The sequence below is a fragment of the Dendropsophus ebraccatus genome, chromosome 5 (genome assembly GCF_027789765.1).
Source record: "Dendropsophus ebraccatus isolate aDenEbr1 chromosome 5, aDenEbr1.pat, whole genome shotgun sequence".
Lineage (NCBI taxonomy): Eukaryota > Metazoa > Chordata > Amphibia > Anura > Hylidae > Dendropsophus > Dendropsophus ebraccatus.
The window spans coordinates 139512201-139531787 of NC_091458.1; the positions used below are offsets into that span (position 1 = coordinate 139512201).

The following is a 19587-nucleotide window of genomic DNA, read 5'->3' on the forward strand; positions in this document are numbered from 1 at the left end:
CGACTGTGCAGAGATCACATGATCAATAATAAACAACATAATAATAATAATAATAATAATAATAATAATAATAATAATAATAATAATAATGAAACAACAAATCTGCCAATGTGTGAACACAGCCTAAAGAAACCCTTCTATCCCATTCCTAAATTCCTGGCAACTCCAGACTAATTGGAATAACTGCACGTAACACACACACCTTTAACATGACTATTAAAACGCAAGGAAAACATGTTTTTTCACGTCTAACATACTGAATCCCTTTAAAACAAGGCGTGCCTTCTCCTAGGAGAACGGGTAATGTGTTTCAGATGCACAGAGGTATTTGTTAGGCATGTTGTAAAGTATCACATTACACCTCAGTAGTGATGTCACAGCGTATATGTAGACAGGTCCGCTTTCACTGCCGTGATCTATAACCCACAATGTGATGGATTTTCATAGAGTTGACTACATTGCGTAAGGGAGTATGACACATTCAAAACAAGGATGACTATGGAAATGACCTCATAAAAGTGAAGTTCTGTGAAGCAGAGAATGGACGCCCTCCCCTCCTCCATCTGCCTGCAGAACACCACGCTCCCAATAGTGCTGCACATCCTTTTACATACAGACACACAGCTTACACAAACAGAATACACCCCATTACTGATATATTTCTACACAGCGAGAAAAGAGAAACAATACATAGAGATAAGCAGCCATAACCCAGAGCCCTGCTATACCACTCACTATAGAAGGGCACAGCAGTGACAGGGTTGTGAAATACTACAACACCTCATATCTTCATATTACGCATGCTTCTTACTGTCAAATTAAAGGCGTACTCTGGAGGGAAAAATGAAAAGCTATATATATTTGTAATTTACTTTATTTAAAAATCTCCAATCTTCCAGTACTTATCAGCTGCTGTGTGTCGTGCAGGAAGTGGTGTATTCTTTTCAGTGCTCTCTGCTGCCACCTCTGTCCCTGCCAGGAACTGTCCAGAGCAGCAGCAAATCCCCATAGAAAACTTCTCCTGACATGGACAGAGGTGGCAGCAGAGAGCACTGTGTCAGACTGGAAAGAATACACCACTTCCTGCAGGACATACAGCAGCTGATAAGTATTGGAAGCCTAGAGATTTTTAAATAGAAGTCATTTACAAATCTATAGAACCTTCTGACGCCAGTTGATTAAAAAAAAATTCCACCAGAGTACCCCTTTAATTCTTAGCTACAACCACAAATGGCATCAAATTACAGTCTGCTTGCATTCATGTTCATAGGGTACCTCTCATTTATTTTGCGTAGCAGGATACCCTTTCAAATCCCTGGTAGGTCCATTGTCTGCTCCTAAAGGAAACGGTATACAAAACTGCCAGAACCCTGATAGACTTGCATTGTAATATACTTACAATGCAAGTCTATGGAGCTTCTGGCAGTTTTGTATACGATCCACTTTGGAAGCAGTCTACAGACCTGCTGGGGGTTTATAAGGGTATCCTGGCACACAATCTGAATAAGAGGTACCCTTTAAGAACAAATACAGTGTAATGACCTAAACCTACCTCTGCTGCAAGGTAATTCCCAGTGGCGAGGTGCTTAAACCTATATAAACTGTTCCAGTGACCAGCACCCCCTCTGCAAGGGTCATGATGTACAACCTAGAATAAGAAAAAGGCATCAGAATTCTGGCAAGGATCTGGAAACGTGACACGTTTTATATATCTGATATGAAGAAAAACGAATGGGAGAAAGAAATAACCCTTGAAGTTTTGATCAGTTGGGTCTGAGTGTTCTGTCAGGGGAATGAGCCAGAAAAGTCAGAGGACTCTCCCACCTCTGTGTTATGTGATAAGGACGGCCGTATAATGTACTGTAAGTCTAAGGAACTGGTACAGGACAGACACAGGGAGAGCGGGGAAGGAGAACGTGCTTCCACAAACTTCTCCCGACTTGTTCTCCTGATCAGCTGCGCTCTGAACACTCAAAATTTTTGACGTCTTTGTGACATTTAAAAAAAAAATAATTCTTTTTATAATGACAGGTACGAAAAAGAACCATAGTAAACCAGCATAAATGTAAGATGTTAATATGATGAAACAGCCTTGGGTGGCCAAAATACACAACTTATTAGTTTCTTGATTTGCCCTTCTATTCTATATGTGGGTTTTTAATTTGTCTGACAATTTTGGTTAATAATCAGATGGGCGTCAACTTAATTTTAATATTGGGAGTGGCTGCCAGGTGATGGGCGTCATTACCAAGTGAAAAAAAGTCAATGCCTAATACACACCCCCTGACCCATCACCTGATATTCACCCTATTTATAAAAATTACGTTTACACCCATCTGACTATTACCTGAACTGACAGAGAATTTAAAAATCTTAGGAATCAAGAAACTGTAAAAGGTGTGTACTCAGGGCACCCTAAGCTATTTCATGATACAAATATCTGATTTGGGAGTGTGGGGGGGTTACTACAGGTTCTCTTTAATATAGATGGAACTGACCTTGTGGGGCCAGAAATCTAAAGCTGAATAACAGGTCATAAATCTAGTCAATTATATATTGAGGATTTATACATTATATTGTATACTTTTAAATTGAGATAACTTTTGTATATCAGAATCCTTCTTTAAAGTGACTCTGTACCCACAATCTGACCCCCGCAAACCACTTGTACCTTCGGATAGCTGCTTTTAATCCAAGATCTGTCCTGGGGTCCGTTCGGCAGGTGATGCAGTTATTGTCCTAAAAAACAACTTTTAAACTTGCGGCCCTGTGCCCTACGGGAGTGGCCTAAAGTGTGTGTGCCCTAGGATTGCCATGCCTTCCTAATAAAAAGGCGGGCGGGGAGGATTCATGGAGGGGTGTCGCAATCCTAGGACATAGGTTCTCTAGGCCACACCAATTTGACTCAGGGCTGCAAGTTTAAAAGTTGTTTTTTAAGGAAAATAACTGCATCACCTGCCGAATGGGCCCCAGGACAGATCTTAGATTAAAAGCAGCTATCTGACGGTACAAGCTGTTAGGAGGGGGCAGATTGTTGGTACAGAGTTGTTTTAAGTATGTGGTACTGTAAGGAGAGCACTGTGCAGAGCACATACTTGAATACTATCAATTTGAAGAAGATGATTAGAACCAATTTAAAGGGAACCCGTCACCATGAAAATGCTACCTAAGCTACCTCGGCATTATGTTATAGAGAAGAAGGAGCTGAGTGGATTGATCTATGTCTATGGGAAAAGATTCAGCATAACTTAATTTATTGAATGAAATCTCTGAGGTTTCCATGCTAAGGAGGAGTCCAGTCCACTGAGTGACTCTGCCCACTGGACTCCTTAACTCAGAATAAGCAGGGATTTCAATCATCATGTTATACTGAATATTTCCCCCCAAAGATATATCAATCTGTTCAGCTCTTCCTGCTCTATAACATGATGGCGATAGATTCGATAGTGTTGTTCTGGTGACAGGTTCCCTTTTAAGTTTAAAATAAATGTATTTTCCCTCCAATAAAATATTTCCCTGCAATACCAATGCAGTTAATATTGTGAGATCAATATGAGCTTCTCGTATCAGCCATTATAGCCAGTATAAGCTTCAAAACAGGTAATCCAACCCCATAACGTTCCCTGCCATTCCCATGCCGATGACTTCTTTCTCCTCCTCCGGTGGCCAGTGATGATGCAGCATGTTGATATGTGTTCATTACAGCCAATCACTGACGGCAGAAGTGAGGTCGCTACTGTGGTTGTCTGCATGTCATGTAGCTGGGTCAACTGAGAACAGGAACATACTGGCACAATAAGGTTTAGGATATATATTCCATAAAAGACATAAGGCTTCTCACCTCCACCTCCCAGAGTGCATTAGAGCTGGTGGCTGAAGTGGCCGACTGGCGCAGAGTGGTACGCAGAAATACATGGTGCCGAGATTTATATTCATCACATGTAAGGAACTTCTCTTGCTCAGCATGAAAGAGGCGAACCACATCCCCCTATTAAAATAATAAAGAAGTTATCAGAAGTAGTTAATAAAGAAGTTATCACAAGCATTTATTAAGACCGACTATTAAATTAGGCCCTGTCACATTACTTTGTATTTAATATTTTTATTTTATTTATGTACTATTATACACTACAGTAAGGGGCAACACAGGCCCTTCTGCTGCCACTCATGTTCATGTCGGGAACTGCAGGGCTGTCCGAGCCCCACCCTCTGCTCACCCTCCCCGATGGAGTCCCGCCCCTGACACAGATTTACTGATACAGAGCCCCCATGTGTACTTTGAAAAGTTCTGCCAGTAACACTTCAAACGGATCGTATCACCTAAACTTGTTTTTACCGATTCGATCCAGATACTGAAACGTGTAATATTTTTCTAATCTGTTTCTGTTTTCTAATTGTAATTTTTTTATTTTATTTTTAGTATATCGAGACAGCCATCTTGTCTGAGTTACAGTATTTAGTGACATGCTTTGCGGCAAGCCTCATAGACATAGACACAACTATTCTTCATATAGGACACTTGTGAGCATGCTCTGTAACCTCGTTGATATGTGCAAAGTTAATTCCACATGGAGGGGGAGGCTGAGCTGCTATTGGCTTTGCTATTTACGAGTGTCACCTAAACATCAGAAAAAGCATCTAAGTTCTTAAAAAAATGTTTAATATAAAAAATTAGAGGAGGATTTATCAAACTTGTGTAAAGTAGAACTGGCTAAGGGTCCATTTAAACAGAAACATTATCTGACAGATTATCTGCCAAAGATCTGAAGCCAAAACCAGGAATGGATTTAAAAAGAGGATAAATCTCAGGCTTTCCTTTACGACATGATCTCTATTTGTAGTCTGTTTCTGGCTTTGGCTTCAAATCTTTGGCAGATAATCTGTCAGATAATCTTTCTGTGTAAATGGACCCTTAGTTGCCCCTAGCAACCAATCAGATTCAACTTTTCATTCGTCACACATTAGTAAATTAGACGGTTTAGCACACTGGAGGCGGAACTACAGCCCTTGGTTCATTGATCCGCCCCATCCACCCGCTGTTGTGATATTGAGACAGTGCTCTTCAGTGATGTCATGGGCAGGCGGGGTGGATCTGAGCTGAAGTCCCGCCCCCAGTGCACCAAACAGCCTAATTTACATATTAGGAAAAATGCACTAAGGATGAAGGTGAGAAAATGACCTTCTTCCTCAGCGTCTACCTCCATATGGGAACATAACAGCGGGTTACAACCATCTATCTAACCTGCTGTTAGTTTCCCTTTAATAATGTAGCCTATAAGGGGTTCCTATAGATTTAGTGTTCATTAAAACAAAGTTCATAAGAGAAAAATGGTATATCACATCAGGAAGGATGAAAATAATAAAACATGGATTTCTGATTTTTGTTCTTACCCCTTTTAGGACATCCTCCATGTAGTCTTTGAATTGCATGAAGAGATTGATCTTCCAGCTGGTATTAGAGTTTAAGGAGTTCACCTAGAAGAGAGTAATTCCCATCAAACACTCGTGCACACTACAGTCTTACTGCCGCCATCTTCTGTGCTTTGCCCTGCCATCAGCAGTAGGATGTCAGCTGTATTTCACGGGGTCAGAACATAATATAGGGGGAAATTGACTAAGACTGGTGTTTTACATGTCAGTGTTACCACATGTTCGGGTCAGGCATTTGTACAAACAATAAAGTTTGTTGAAAGGCTGCTGCTTTATTTGTTTGGGCAGTTATAGAGCAATCACAGCCATGTCCCGTATTGGCATAGCTGTGATTGGACAGGCGAGACATGTGATCCTGCTGTATAAAATTGGGGGTCATGTGTCCCGCCGCCATTCTTCTGCTGTACAGAGTAGGGAGAATGGTGCTGCTGCTAGGCAGGCGCAAGCCAGCAGGCATATTCTACTAAATGCCCTTCTTAGGGCACAAAGTCACCATTGGGCCAGTATATGTGCGAGTTAGGAGCTATGGGGTCAGTTAGGCAACCACCATATATATCTAACTGTTGCTGCAGTTAGGCAATCAAAGTGTGTCAAAAAAATAAAATGATATATATAATATAAATATATATATATATATATATATATATATATATATATATATATATATATATATTTGTCACAGTTAGCTGTGACTGGGCATAAAACAAAGAAATATCATATTTGTGTATATATCTACATATATATATATATATATATATATATATATATATATATATATATATATATATAACTTCCAATAGATATTTTGCACCTTGCATTTACACTTTAAACACAAATGTATTGCATTATCCTAAGCACAGCAGAGTCTCGTTCATTATTCCATAATGGAGTCCATGAGGTCTATGAGGTCACACGTTGCATCTGCATAGTCAGCCAGACACACCTACACACATAAACAGAATCTGGGAAATCTAGAAGGCTAAGTCAATAAAAGGCAGAGCCACCCTGAAATTACTGGACACGTGTGTGTGCTTTATGATCATTCATTGCACTGTAGAGAATAGGAAACCATTGTATCTTTGTATGAATGTATGCATAACCACCATAACGGCCCATCCATCTATGGCTCTCACCTCCTTGCAGCCTGGGTTGTCACTGAGCTCATAGTTACTGGCATGAAGAGGCTGTCCAGCATTCACAGGGTTAAGATTCACCTTATCGCCAACGACCACCTATAAGAGAGATGCGAGTTATTCAGTGTACAGACTCCAGTAACCAATAACACTGCGGAGGGAACTGTGACATCTTGTCCTCTGGAGCCGCACATCAGGTACAGGTCAGGCCTAAAGAAACAAGACGTACCTTCCACAATGCAGTTGGCATGTCGGACAGTCAGGAAACAACTGTAAATTCCCCCCAGTTATTGATATATATTTCAGGTGTATTGTTACTGTACCTATGCTGAACATTCTATCTTGCTATATCTAAAACAAATCTTATCTACAGTATTTAATGAAGCAAACTTAAAGGGGTTCTCTGGTGAAAATCTTTTTCTTTCAAAGCAACTGGTGTCAAAAAGTTATACAGATTTGTAATTTACTTCTATTTAGAAATCTCCAGTCTACCAGTACTTATCATCTGCTGTATGTCCTGCAGGAAATGCTGTATTCTTTCCAGTCTCACACAATGCTCTTTGCTGCCACCTCTGTCCATGTCAGGAACTGTCCAGAGCTAGCAAATCCTCATAGAGAACCTCTCCTGCTCTGGACAGTTCCTGACAGCAGCAGCACACTAAATGTAACAAAGGTTCTCCAGAAAAGTAATATATTTGAATAGAATTGTTTCATTCCAACAGTATGATTTATTTTGCTTGATCCCTTTATGTTTCAGGGATTTCCTTACATTGTCTCCATTACTACGCAGTTTCCAAAAAGGTTGGATGAAAAGCCAGGAGCCCTCATTTCCAGTTGCGTCGAGTGTAACCCGCATGGCGTTCTTCTCCAGCAGGGCAGGAAGGCGTTTATTCACAGTAAGGTACTTGTTACTCTTCATATGAAGCAACTAAAATAAAATACAGGTAAGTAAAAATCCCAGCACTGACACACAGTAAACTCCGGACACTGTTCATAACCTATATCTAGGGGTCATACTATCATGCTATAGTATGATCAGTCCTAGATAGTAACCATGTTCATGTGTCTCCCTCCAATTATATACCACTATGGCTATTTCACACATTGAGCAAAATGCTATGGGACTGAACAGTGTTGGGTTCCGCAATGTTTTCCGAACCTAAATGCTCGGCATTTGACTGAAGGGGGCTGGAGAGGTTGGATGCCGCCATAGGTCATAGGCTGCATCCATGTTTTCCTGGCAGACCCAGGGCAGCATCCAACTTCTGCAGCTGAGCGTTTTGGGTTTGAAGGATATTGTAGAACCCCGAATACTTCAACAAGTCTGTCATTTTTTTCCCCCTGGACAAGCTCTGAAGCTCGCATTGAAATCAGTGATAGGAGTCTGCCGAACCTGAACCACCACACTGAACAAGGCTTCAGCCCATGTGCTCATAGCCTTACAGAAAGGGTGAGGACCTTTGGCACTCCAGCTTTCGCAAAAGCTCTGGCTGTCCAGGCATGATGGGAATTGTAGTTTTGCAACAGCTGGAGGGCCGAAGATTCCCCATCCCTGCCTTACTCCATAGAGAAGCTGGATAAGACTTCACAAAATTTTACCCACTTACTGTACATCTTATCCTCAGAATTAGACCTGCGCTGCAATGTTAGTTCTGCTGCACGACTGATCATGGGATTTGTTACAGTTCTTTTTCCCCATTGACTTTAATAGGAATATATTTGTTATTTGATCAGTCTTAGGCTATGTTCACACTGCGTATGAGTCCGGCCGCATTTCATACGCCGGCGTACATGTGCGGCTGAAACTACAGGTGTGGGAAAAATAGACATTCGGCCGGATGCGTACGAACCGCGAACATACGCCCGTAGTAGAGTTATGCTTCCCTAGCTTGATTCGAAGCGATCTGAAACAGGTCATTTACTTGGAAATCTTCGCCCAGCCCAATAAAACTCACAGAACCTTTTGGATCGAAAAATCAAGTTCAATTTGGCTGAAATAAGTACTCCGTACGGGACCGCATAAAAATCAACGGCCGTGAGTTTCAACATTTCCGTCCTCAAACAATGGTCGTGTTCATTTTTCACGGCACCGTATACGATCCGGCCGTAAGCTCATACGTAGTGTGCACTGTGCGGGCGTATATCGTATACTTTCAAGCGAACGCATCAACCTCAAAACTACGTGCGTACATTCGCGGTTCGCACTACGGACGGATTCATACGCAGTGTGAACATATCCTTAGACTGCGTTCCCACATTTACTGTACGTCACCACATGCAGCCATAACCAGAACCTCATGTGGTAACCAATAGGCGTATGGCAATATGGAAACATTGTCTGAATCGCATTTTTTATGGTTTTTAACTGCTTAAATTATAAACAAATTTCCACATTTAATCATTAATGAGAACCGTCTTTATATTGTCTGAGGGTATTCTCACCACAGGATTGTTAGATTGGTAGGTAATAGCTACAGACGTCACATTTACCACCGCCACACCAGACCTGAACAACATCGCCATACCGTGACTGGATAACACTGCCACACCAGACTTAACCAATACCACCATACTGTGACTGGATACCACCACACCAAACCCGAACAATAGCACCTTACTGTGACTGGATAACACCGCCATACCAAACTTAACTAATACCACAATACTGTGACTGGATAACACTGTCATACCAGACTTAATACCACCATACTGTGACACGATAACACAGCTATACCAGACTTAACCAATACCACCATACTGTGACTGGATAATACCAAAATAACAGACCTGACCAATAACACCATACTGTGACTGGATAACACCGCCATACCAGACCTGACCAATACCACCATACTGTGACTAGATAACACCGCCATACCAGACCTGACCAATACCACCACACTGTGACTGGATAACACCGCCATACCAGACCTGACCAATACCACCATACTTTGACTGGATAACACCACTATACCAGACCTGACCAATACCACCATACTGTGACTGGATAACACCGCCACACCAGACCTGACCAATACCACCATACTTTGACTGGATTACACCACCACACCAGACCTGACCAATACCACCATACTGTGACTGGATAACACCACCATACCAGACCTGACCAATACCACCATACTGTGACTGGATAACACCGCCACACCAGACCTGACCAATACCACCATACTTTGACTGGATTACACCACCACACCAGACCTGACCAATACCACCATACTGTGACTGGATAACACCACCATACCAGACCTGACCAATACCACCATACTGTGACTGGATAACACCACCATACCAGACCTGACCAATACCACCATACTGTGACACTGGATAACACTGTCATACCAGAATTAATCAATACCACCATACTGTGACTGGCCATACCAGACTTGACCTGACCAATCATACCAGACCTGACCTGACCAACCACCCCCTTCCAAAAGACAACAGATTTACTGCCAAGTCTGAACAGGAGGTGGGAGACTAAAAATATAAAAACAAAAAAAAGTTGTTTTTTTCCCCCTGCTCCCTGGTGCTGCCCCTCTGCAAGGTGCTGCCCTAGGCACCGGACCACGAGTGCCTAATGGTAAATAAGGCCCTGTATATATATATATATATATATATATATATATATATATATATATATATGAAGTGAATTTAAATGTAATCTGGTTCTTACCTGTATCACACTGCCGTACTTTACCACCTCCCCATGAACCTTCTTATTCTCCGTGTCATTTTGTTTTTGCTCCATTGTGGCTGCATGCTAGAAATGAGAGGAAACAAAGAGCTTACACACAGGAGCTGACACACGCAAGAGCTTACACACACACACACACATCCACGACCTGTCCGCACAATAATAACATCCAGACAGCCTAAAACTGTGACACAATAAGGCCCCTTCCCATCTGAGGAGCAGAAAAAATTGCATATCTGATGCAAAAAGAAAATTTTAAAAATCCACAAGCAATTCTGCAATATACTCTTTATTTTTTAAGTTTTCTATGTTTAAATCAACGTTATACATCCGGCCAAACTGTGCTCCGTGCTCCCTCTGTACCGGACACAGGAAGTCCCAGTCCTTTGCTGCTCACACAAGGAAAGACCCCTGTTCATCATGCAGGTTGTATATCACCAGTGGGTAATTAACTTATCTTTTACTAATAATATTAACAGCTCTGCAGCTTACCAGGAGACAATACAATTCCGTCAGTATAATGTCACTGTGTGTTACAGAGGTTTTGGTGCTGTGTGACAGGAGAGCTGACCATACAATGCAAGCAGCCCCAGAGAGTGCATTGCATAATTGCTTGTGATTACAATCTCTGTTTATTTCTTTATTTTTTTTTATTTGTACCTCTTTAATCTTTATTTCTTTCATAACATTGCAGTTTACAATTCAGAGGGTATACGTGCAGATCAAATCAGTAATTGAAAACTACAGTAATAAGCTGATCAACAAATCAAACAACAGGAGTAACAGTTAATTACAGTAATGAAAATTGGGGGCACTAACCTTGGTAACAGAATATAATATCCTATACTACAATGTTAAAGGGGTACTCCAGGCGAGCAGGCTTTTTTCACTATGGACGGGGATGGGGTGGATGAAAGCAATGTCAACCACTTACCTCCCCGGTTCCAGCGCTGGGTCCCAAATAGTGCCGCTTCGGTCTCTGGTCCCTGGCCGCTTGCTGGTCTATGACGCAGCTTAAGATGTGACGTTTGAAGCCCACTGGAACCGGGGAGGTAAGTGGACGTTGTTGCTTTCATCTACCCCTCCTCCGACCATAGTGAAAAAAGACTTTCTGCTTGGAGTACCCCTTTAGCATTATCTAAAATTTCTTAAAGCTATAGAACAGATTACAAATAAATATGGCAAGTGCCTCAGGTGGCTTCTCCTACAACTCAACAATAACTAGAGCGTTAAGATCTCCATAATCCTCCGTTATTAGTTGGCTGAGCCCTACAGATAGGGGGATATTTGTTTAGGTAATTGGATGGCGTCAGGCTGCTTAATGTGGGGTTTGCATGTTACCTGAAGCTTCTGCAGGAGGAGGACATCGGAGATCTTTTCTTTTTCCTGTTTGGCCTGCTTAGCTTTCCAATATTGCTTCTGAGCGGAGTATCTGTTCATAGGACAGACCTTAAACAGGCAGTCTATAGAGAAGAGTGAGAAAGAGACACATAAAAACATTAGGATACACGTTGAATACAGTAAAATTAAAGGGCAACTCTGGATAGAAAAAATGGTCTCACATGCAGTTTGTTTGCTGAGCACAGACTGAGGATGCAGGTGTGATAGGGGGTGAAGAGGGGGCAGGTCGTGGGTAGATGGGTCGGGAGGGGCAGGGCATGAGTTAGAGGGGGCGGGGTAATGGGGTAATAGGGGTCCCTAGTTGTGGTATTGGTGATATTGGGCTGTGTATAGTGGTTTTAGTGTGGGTCCCTGTGGTGGTGTTGGCGATATTGAGCTGTGTATAAAGGTTTAGGTGTAAGACTCTGTGGTGGTATTGGTGATATTGGACTGTTTATAGCGGTTTTGGTGTGGGTCCCTTGTATATTGGTAGTATTGGTGACATTGGGCTGTGTATAGTGGTTGTAGTGTGGGTTCCTGTGGTGATATTGGGCTGTGTATAGTGGTTTTGGTGTGGGTCCCTTGTATAGTGGTGGTATTGGTGATATTGGGCTGTGTAAAGTGGTTTTGGTGTGGCTCCCTTGTATAGTGGTGGTACTGGCAATATTGGGCTGTGTATAGCGGTTTTGGTGTGGGTCCCTTGTATATTGGTAGTATTGGTGACATTGGGCTGTGTAAAGTGGTTTTGGTGTGGCTCCCTTGTATAGTGGTGGTACTGACGATATTGGGCTGTGTATAGTGGTTTTGTTGTGGGTCCCTGTGGTGGTATTGGTGATTTTGGACTGTTTATAGTGGTTTTGGTGTTGTACCCTTGTATAGAGGTGGCACTGGTGATATTGGGTTGTGTTCAGTGATTTTGATGTGGGTCCCTGTGGTGGTATTGGTGATATTGGGCTGTGTATAGTGGTTTTGGTATGGGTCCCTTGTATAGTGGTGGTGGTACTGGTGATATTAGGCTGTGTATAGTGATTTTGGTGTGGGTCCCTGTAGTGGTATTGCTGATATTGGGCTGTGTATAGTGATTTTGGTGTGGGTCCCTGTAGTGGTATTGCTGATATTAGGCTGTGTATAGTGATTTTGGTCTGGGTCCCTGTGGTGGTATTGCTGATATTGGGCTGTGTATAGTGGTTATGGTGTGGATCCCTGTGGTGGTATTGGTGATATTGGGCTGTGTGTTGTGGTTTTGGTGTGGATCCCTGTGGTGGTATTGGTGATATTGGGCTGTGTATAGTGGTTATGGTGTGGGTCCCTTGTATAGTGGTAGTGGTACTGGTGATATTAGGCTGTGTATAGTGGTTGTGGTCTGGGTCCCTGTGGTGGTATTGCTGATATTGGGCTGTGTATAGTGATTTTGGTGTTGGTCCCTGTGGTGGTATTGGCGATAATGGGCTGTGTATAGTAGTTTTGGTGTGGGTCCCCGTGGAGGAACTGCTGATATTGGACTGTGTATAGTGGTTTTTATGTAGTAACAGTATGATGGTATTATTTAGTCACTGTTGTGATGTCATTCTGGTGTGGAGGTTTTATTTTTTTTTTAGAACCCAAAAACTTACTAACTGTATTGTCAATACTTCTGCCACCCCCCGTTCTGCCCCGGCATCAATATAACTATACTTAATGCATATACAGATTCTCACCTCTGAATTTTTTGGGTGGGTTGTCTAGATCTCCAGCCGCCGGCTCCACCACACATCTGTCATCAACCAATCTGTCATCGAGAGAAGAAATGACAAATAAAAAACTCCACAATACAAACAAGACAAGTGAGAACAGACTGTACTCTCTCTGCCCTATGATACCGCTCGGCCTATCTTCATCTTGTCACGTTCACACAGATTTGATTTGGATTTTTTTTATTGTCCAAACCAGCAGGGTGCGGAAAAGCGAGAAGTGTAAATGGTTTCATTCAATTTGTCAGTGTCTAGGTTTTATTATTGTATTTGGCCTATAAACATTCCAAATATCTTCCCTAAAAGTGGGCTGTATTCCGGGCTCCCTAGGGTTGCATCCAACCGGTGATCAATTGCTGAACGATCTGACTGGAGCATTAAAGGGGTTATCCAGCGCTACAGAAACATGGCCACTTTTCCCCTACTGTTGTCTCCAGATTGGGTGGGGTTTTGAAACTCAGTTCCATTGAAGTAAACGGAGCCTAATTGCAAACCACACCTGAACTGGAGACAACAGTAGGGAGGAAAGTGGCCATGTTTTTGTAGCGCTGGATAACCCCATTAAAAGAGCAGACCGTCCATCAGCTGATCGGCAGCTAAATGGTAGAACCTTTCTAATAACACTATTTAGTTCAGGAGGACTTGTACTTTCCTATTGGATCCACTTCTGAAACTGCCGTGCGTGAAACCAGCAGAATGGAGGCCTTGGAGACAGGTTCTACATATCCCTAAACATCTGGCCATACAGAACCTAAGCTGGACCTAACCAGATGCAGGGGTTTTAATTTCCCTCTTTGCTGCAAAACACCTATTTTTTAATGGTTCCCCAGTAAATTCCATTGTAATGCGCCCTCTCCCATTCATCATTATACCTCACTTACAGCATAGCTTTAAAGGGGTATTCCAAGATAAAATAACTTGTCCTCTATCCACAGGATAGGGGACAAGTAAGAGATTGCAAGGGGTCCGAACTTTGCGAGAATGGCACATGACCCGCGGCTCTATTTATTCCTATGGAGCCACTGGAAAGTGACAAGTTCTGTACTGACCTCTCTGCAGCCATTCTATACATTCTCTATGAAGGAGCCGGAGGGGGTGGAGTACAAAACTCGGCACTTTCTGACGGCTCCATAGGAATGAATAGAACAGCGGGTCATGTGCCGTACGCGGCTCTATGCAAAACAAAGAAGCCGGGGATCAATATGGGGATCGCCAGAGATTATGTAGGTTGGATAGGGGGTACAGTCCTGTGGATGGGGGACAAGTTAGTTTATCTTGAAAAACCTCTTTAAAGAAGAAGTCCAGCCATTTTCAAAATCCAGTAGCAGGGGCAGGGGGAATTTGATCAGGAGTACAAACTTTCCTCTCCTCGTGCCCACGCTGAGCGGTGGGACCAACCTCAGGATCCCCCGCAAGAAGGCATTCCCCCCCTCCCCTAGTTGTAATGACGTCACATCGGGGAAAATACCCTTCCCGGCTGATGCACTGCCTGCTCAGCCAATCAGGGACTGGGGCGGCTTCCTACCACAGTCACCGACTGGCTAAGCGACCAGTCCATCAGCCGGGTCGTGATGTGTCAGCCATAGAGATCCCGAAACCCGATGAGGGTCCTGAGGCTGGTCCCACCTGCCCCTGCCAGATTTTAAAAATGGCTGGACTGGATCTGCTATGATTTGGAAGGTGATGGAGACTTCCTGGGTCAGAGTACAGGGCTGTAGACCCCGCTAAGCAGACCATACCCCTCCCCCACTCCCCTCCCACCCAGTACAGGGAGCTCTTACACCAAAGCAATGCTCTTATTGCAAGCTACAATTTTGAAAAACTGTGAGCTCTTCTTGAAAAGCGCTCTCAATATATCTGGAGAAAAGTAATGACTGTGAAAGTCTCATTCACACCATAGACTGCTCCTTATTACGCGGAGCACTCCTTCATACAAGCTTTGACTTGGTTACAGGCCAAACCACAACTATACACACAACCTGCATGTTCTAACCTATTTTATTCCTTTAGTGTTATCTGCACACTCTGACCCATAGCCGTATGCCAACAATTGCTAACTTACAAGCTTGTCACAAACGTTTATGAAGTATAAGGGTATCTGGACAGAGAGCCACAGCCATACGCCATAGGCACATGGAAATATGCAAAGCCACCGCAGCGTTTTGTTTTTTACAGGAAAAATATTCCTAGCAGTGTCCCAAACCTATGAACACCACCAGCGGGGTATAAAAACAGCTGCTTATCAGCTGCTGTATGTCCTGCAGGAAGTGGTGTATTCTCTCCAGTCTGACACAGTGCTCTCTCCTGCCACCTCTGTCCATGTCAGGAATGGTCCAGAGCAGTGCTTCTCAATTCCAGTCCTCAGGACTCACCAATAGGTCATGTTTTGAGGATTTCCCATACAAAGAACACCTGTGATGATACCTTATTAACTGAGTATAATTATATCACCTGTGAAATACTAAGGAAATCCTTAAAACATGACCTGTTGGTGAGGCCTGAGGACTGGAATTGAGAAGCACTGGTCCAGAGCAGTAGCAAATCCCCATAGAAAACCTCTCCTGCTCTGGACAGTTACTGACATGGACAGAGGTGGCAGCAGAGAGCACTGTGTCAGACTGGAAATAAAACCACCACTTCCTGAAGGACATACAGCTGCTGATAAGTACTGGAAGACTTGAGATTTTTAAATAGAAGTAAATTAAAAATTTGTATAAACTTTCTGACAACAGTTGATCTGAAAACATTTGTTCACCAGAGTACCCTTTTAGGTTGCATTTACACGTACAGGATCCGCAGCAGATCTGCAGCAGATTTGAAGTTGAAGATATGCTTTAAAGCTAATCTGGGCCATGAAATCTGCTGCTGATCTGCTGCATATTCAAATCTGCGCCATGAAATCTGCTCAGATTCTGTACATGTGAAAGTGCCCTTGATGGCGCAGATTTGAAGTTGCAGATTCAAAGCAAATCAAATCTGGGCCCTCTTCGGATCTGCAGCACATTCAAATCTGCCCCCCCTAAGGGCAGGTTCAGACTATGCAATTTGCGTGGATAAAATCCAGGGGATTCCGTTGCTTGTACGCGCTCACGGCCGCACGCCTCTCAGCCCGTGCTATAGACACCATTCTATGCATGGGCGGATTCCGGATTCCGGCAAAAGAATTGATGTGTCAATTCTTTCGGCGGATAGCGGAATCGTCTGGCCCATAGAATGGTGTCTATGGAGCCGGCGGAAAGGCGCGTAGCCGTGATCGCATATGAGCAACGGAATCCGCCAGATTTTATCCACGCAAATTCCATAGTCTGAACCCGCCCTTAGGGTGCGTTCACACATACAGGATCCGCAGCAGATTTGATGGTTTAGATTAGATTCAAAGCAAATCTGCAACTTCAAAACTGCTGCCGATCCTGTATGTGTGTATGCAACCTTATAAGGATGTTTTTACATAGAGAAAAAGAAATCAGCAGCATTTCTGACATGTGTGAAAACATTCTTATTATAGATGAGCGGTACTTGGGCATGCTTGAGACTGGTGGCTAATGAAGTTGGATACAGCCTATGGCTATGTTCACACTACGTAAAAAACACGGCCGTATTTCATAACGGACGTATTTGCGAAAACAACGGCCGTTATTTTCCAAATAACGGCCATTGTTTGCGCAAATACGGGGTGTGCTATGAAATACGCCCGTGTTTTTTACGTAATGTGAACATAGCCTGTGGCCTATAGCTGTATCCATGTTTTCCCAGACTCCCTGGGGCTGCATACAACTTAAGGGTGGGTTCATACTGAGGAATTCTCGCGGATAATGTCCGCGGAATTCCGCTGTCTGTCCGCGCGCACTGCCGCGCGCCTTTCTGCCGGCTCCATAGACACCATTCTATGGGCCGGCGTATTCCACTATCCGCCGAAAGAAGTGACAAGTCACTTCTTTTGGCGGATAGCGGAATACGCCGGCCCATAGAATGGTGTCTATGAAGCCGGCGGAAAGGCGCGGCCGCGAGCGCGTACAGCCGACGGAATTCCGCGGTAATTATCCGCGAGAATTCCTCAGTATGAACCCACCCTTAGGGTCCATATACACAGAAAGATTATCTGACAGATTATCTGCCAAAGATTTGAAGCCAAAGCCAGGAATGGATTTAAAAAGAGGAGAAATCTCAGGCTTTTGTTTATGACCTGATATCTGTTTATAGTCTGTTCCTGGCTTTGGCTTCAAATCTTTGGCAGATAATCTGTCAGATAATCTTTCTGTGTAAATGGACACTTAGGGCCCTATTACACAGGACGATTATCGTGGGAATTATCGTTATATCGTCCAAATTTAAACAATAATTGTTTCGTGTAAATGCGGGCAATGATCAAACCCCCAACGAGAAATCGTTCATCGTTTGTTTGGTGCCGACACCAAAATTCCTCTTAATTGTTCGCTGTAATTCCGCATTCGATCACTAACCATTCAGTGTCATTTCAGTATAACAGTTCAATTTCAGGTTAACAATAAATGATCCCATTTGCGAATGTTAATTGTTAAAAATCGCTTTGTCTAATATGATCCTTGTCAGCACCAATATTCCAATGGCGCACCTCTCAGTCTAATCCTTATTTATTGTGACTTGTACTCCATTATGGTATAAATACAGACAGTACTAATCTCAGAACCCTACAACAAGTCGCTCGCTTCTGTCATTGTCCTTTTTCTTCGTGTTCAACGTCTGAGACACTTATCTGACATCCCAGAACAATTATAATTCCCCGCTACACGGACATGACCCAGATTCTTTATAGAAATAGTGACCTGAATTACTTTTACGTTTCCATATTCTTAATTGACAGGAAAAATAATAGAGTAAAACTTTGTGGCTCCTGATGTTGCTGTTGCTAATAGTAGTTTAGGGAGCGTCCACATACATTAAGGACCTATTACACCAAGAGATTATCATACGTATTTGGCCAAGGTGACCAAGGAACCCCCACAATACTCCTGCCGTGCACCCCTATTTCTTCAAAACTGTCATCGCTGTAGCTGGCGGAACAAAGACCACCAGGTGACCAAGGAACCCCCACAATGTCATTGCTGTAGCTGGCAGAACAAAGACCACCAGGTGACCAAGGAACCCCCACAATGTCATCGCTGTATCTGGGGGAACAAAGACCAGTAGGTGACCAGGGAACCCCCACAATGTCATCGCTGTATCTGGGGGAACAAAGACCACCAGGTGACCAAGGAACCCCCACAATGTCATCGCTATATCTGGGGGAACAAAGACCACCAGGTGACCAAGGAACCCCCACAATGTCATCGCTGTAGCTGGAGGAACAAAGACCACCAGGTGACCAAGGAACCCCCACAATGTCATCGCTGGAGCTGGGGGAACAAAGACCAGCAGGTGACCAAGGAACCCCCACAATGTCATCGCTGGAGCTGGGGGAACAAAGACTAGCAGTGGACCAAGGAACCTCCGCAATGTCATTGCTGTATCTGGGGGAACAAAGACCAGCAGGTGACCAGGGAACCCCACAATGTCATCGATGTAGCTGGAGGAACAAAGACCACCAGGTGACCAAGGAACTCCCACAATGTCATCGCTGTATCTGGGGGAACAAAGACCAGCAGGTGACCAAGGAACCCCCACAATGTCATCCCTGTATCTGGGGGAACAAAGACCAGCAGGTGACCAAGGAACCCCCACAATGTCATTGCTGTAGCTGGCAGAACAAAGACCACCAGGTGACCAAGGAACCCCCACAATGTCATTGCTGTATCTGGGGGAACAAAGACCAGTAGGTGACCAGGGAACCCCCACAATGTCATCGCTGTATCTGGGGGAACAAAGACCAGTAGGTGACCAAGGAACCCCCACAATGTCATCGCTGTATCTGGGGGAACAAAGACCACCAGGTGACCAAGGAACCCCCACAATGTCATCGCTGTATCTGGGGGAACAAAGACCAGCAGGTGACCAAGGAACCCCCACAATGTCATCGCTGTATCTGGGGGAACAAAGACCAGTAGGTGACCAAGGAACCCCCACAATGTCATCGCTGTATCTGGGGGAACAAAGACCACCAGGTGACCAAGGAACCCCCACAATGTCATTGCTGTAGCTGGCAGAACAAAGACCACCAGGTGACCAAGGAACCCCCACAATGTCATCGCTGTATCTGGGGGAACAAAGACCAGTAGGTGACCAG

The 19587-nt window shown here is 43.7% G+C and overlaps 1 protein-coding gene across 2 annotated transcripts in view; it reads right to left on the reverse strand.

The window, feature by feature from the left end:
* ITPR3 (inositol 1,4,5-trisphosphate receptor type 3) overlaps nucleotides 1–19587 on the reverse strand; it is a 162483-nt gene that overhangs the window by 113833 nt on the left and 29063 nt on the right. For both annotated transcript variants that reach the window (XM_069971461.1, XM_069971460.1), the window contains exons 2-9: nucleotides 13356–13426; nucleotides 11620–11741; nucleotides 10258–10344; nucleotides 7333–7491; nucleotides 6564–6662; nucleotides 5392–5475; nucleotides 3842–3988; nucleotides 1553–1648 (exon numbers count right to left, since the gene is read on the reverse strand). In XM_069971461.1, the coding sequence (XP_069827562.1) occupies nucleotides 1553–1648; nucleotides 3842–3988; nucleotides 5392–5475; nucleotides 6564–6662; nucleotides 7333–7491; nucleotides 10258–10344; nucleotides 11620–11741; nucleotides 13356–13426 (865 nt within the window). The remainder of the gene's footprint in view (nucleotides 1–1552; nucleotides 1649–3841; nucleotides 3989–5391; nucleotides 5476–6563; nucleotides 6663–7332; nucleotides 7492–10257; nucleotides 10345–11619; nucleotides 11742–13355; nucleotides 13427–19587) is intronic.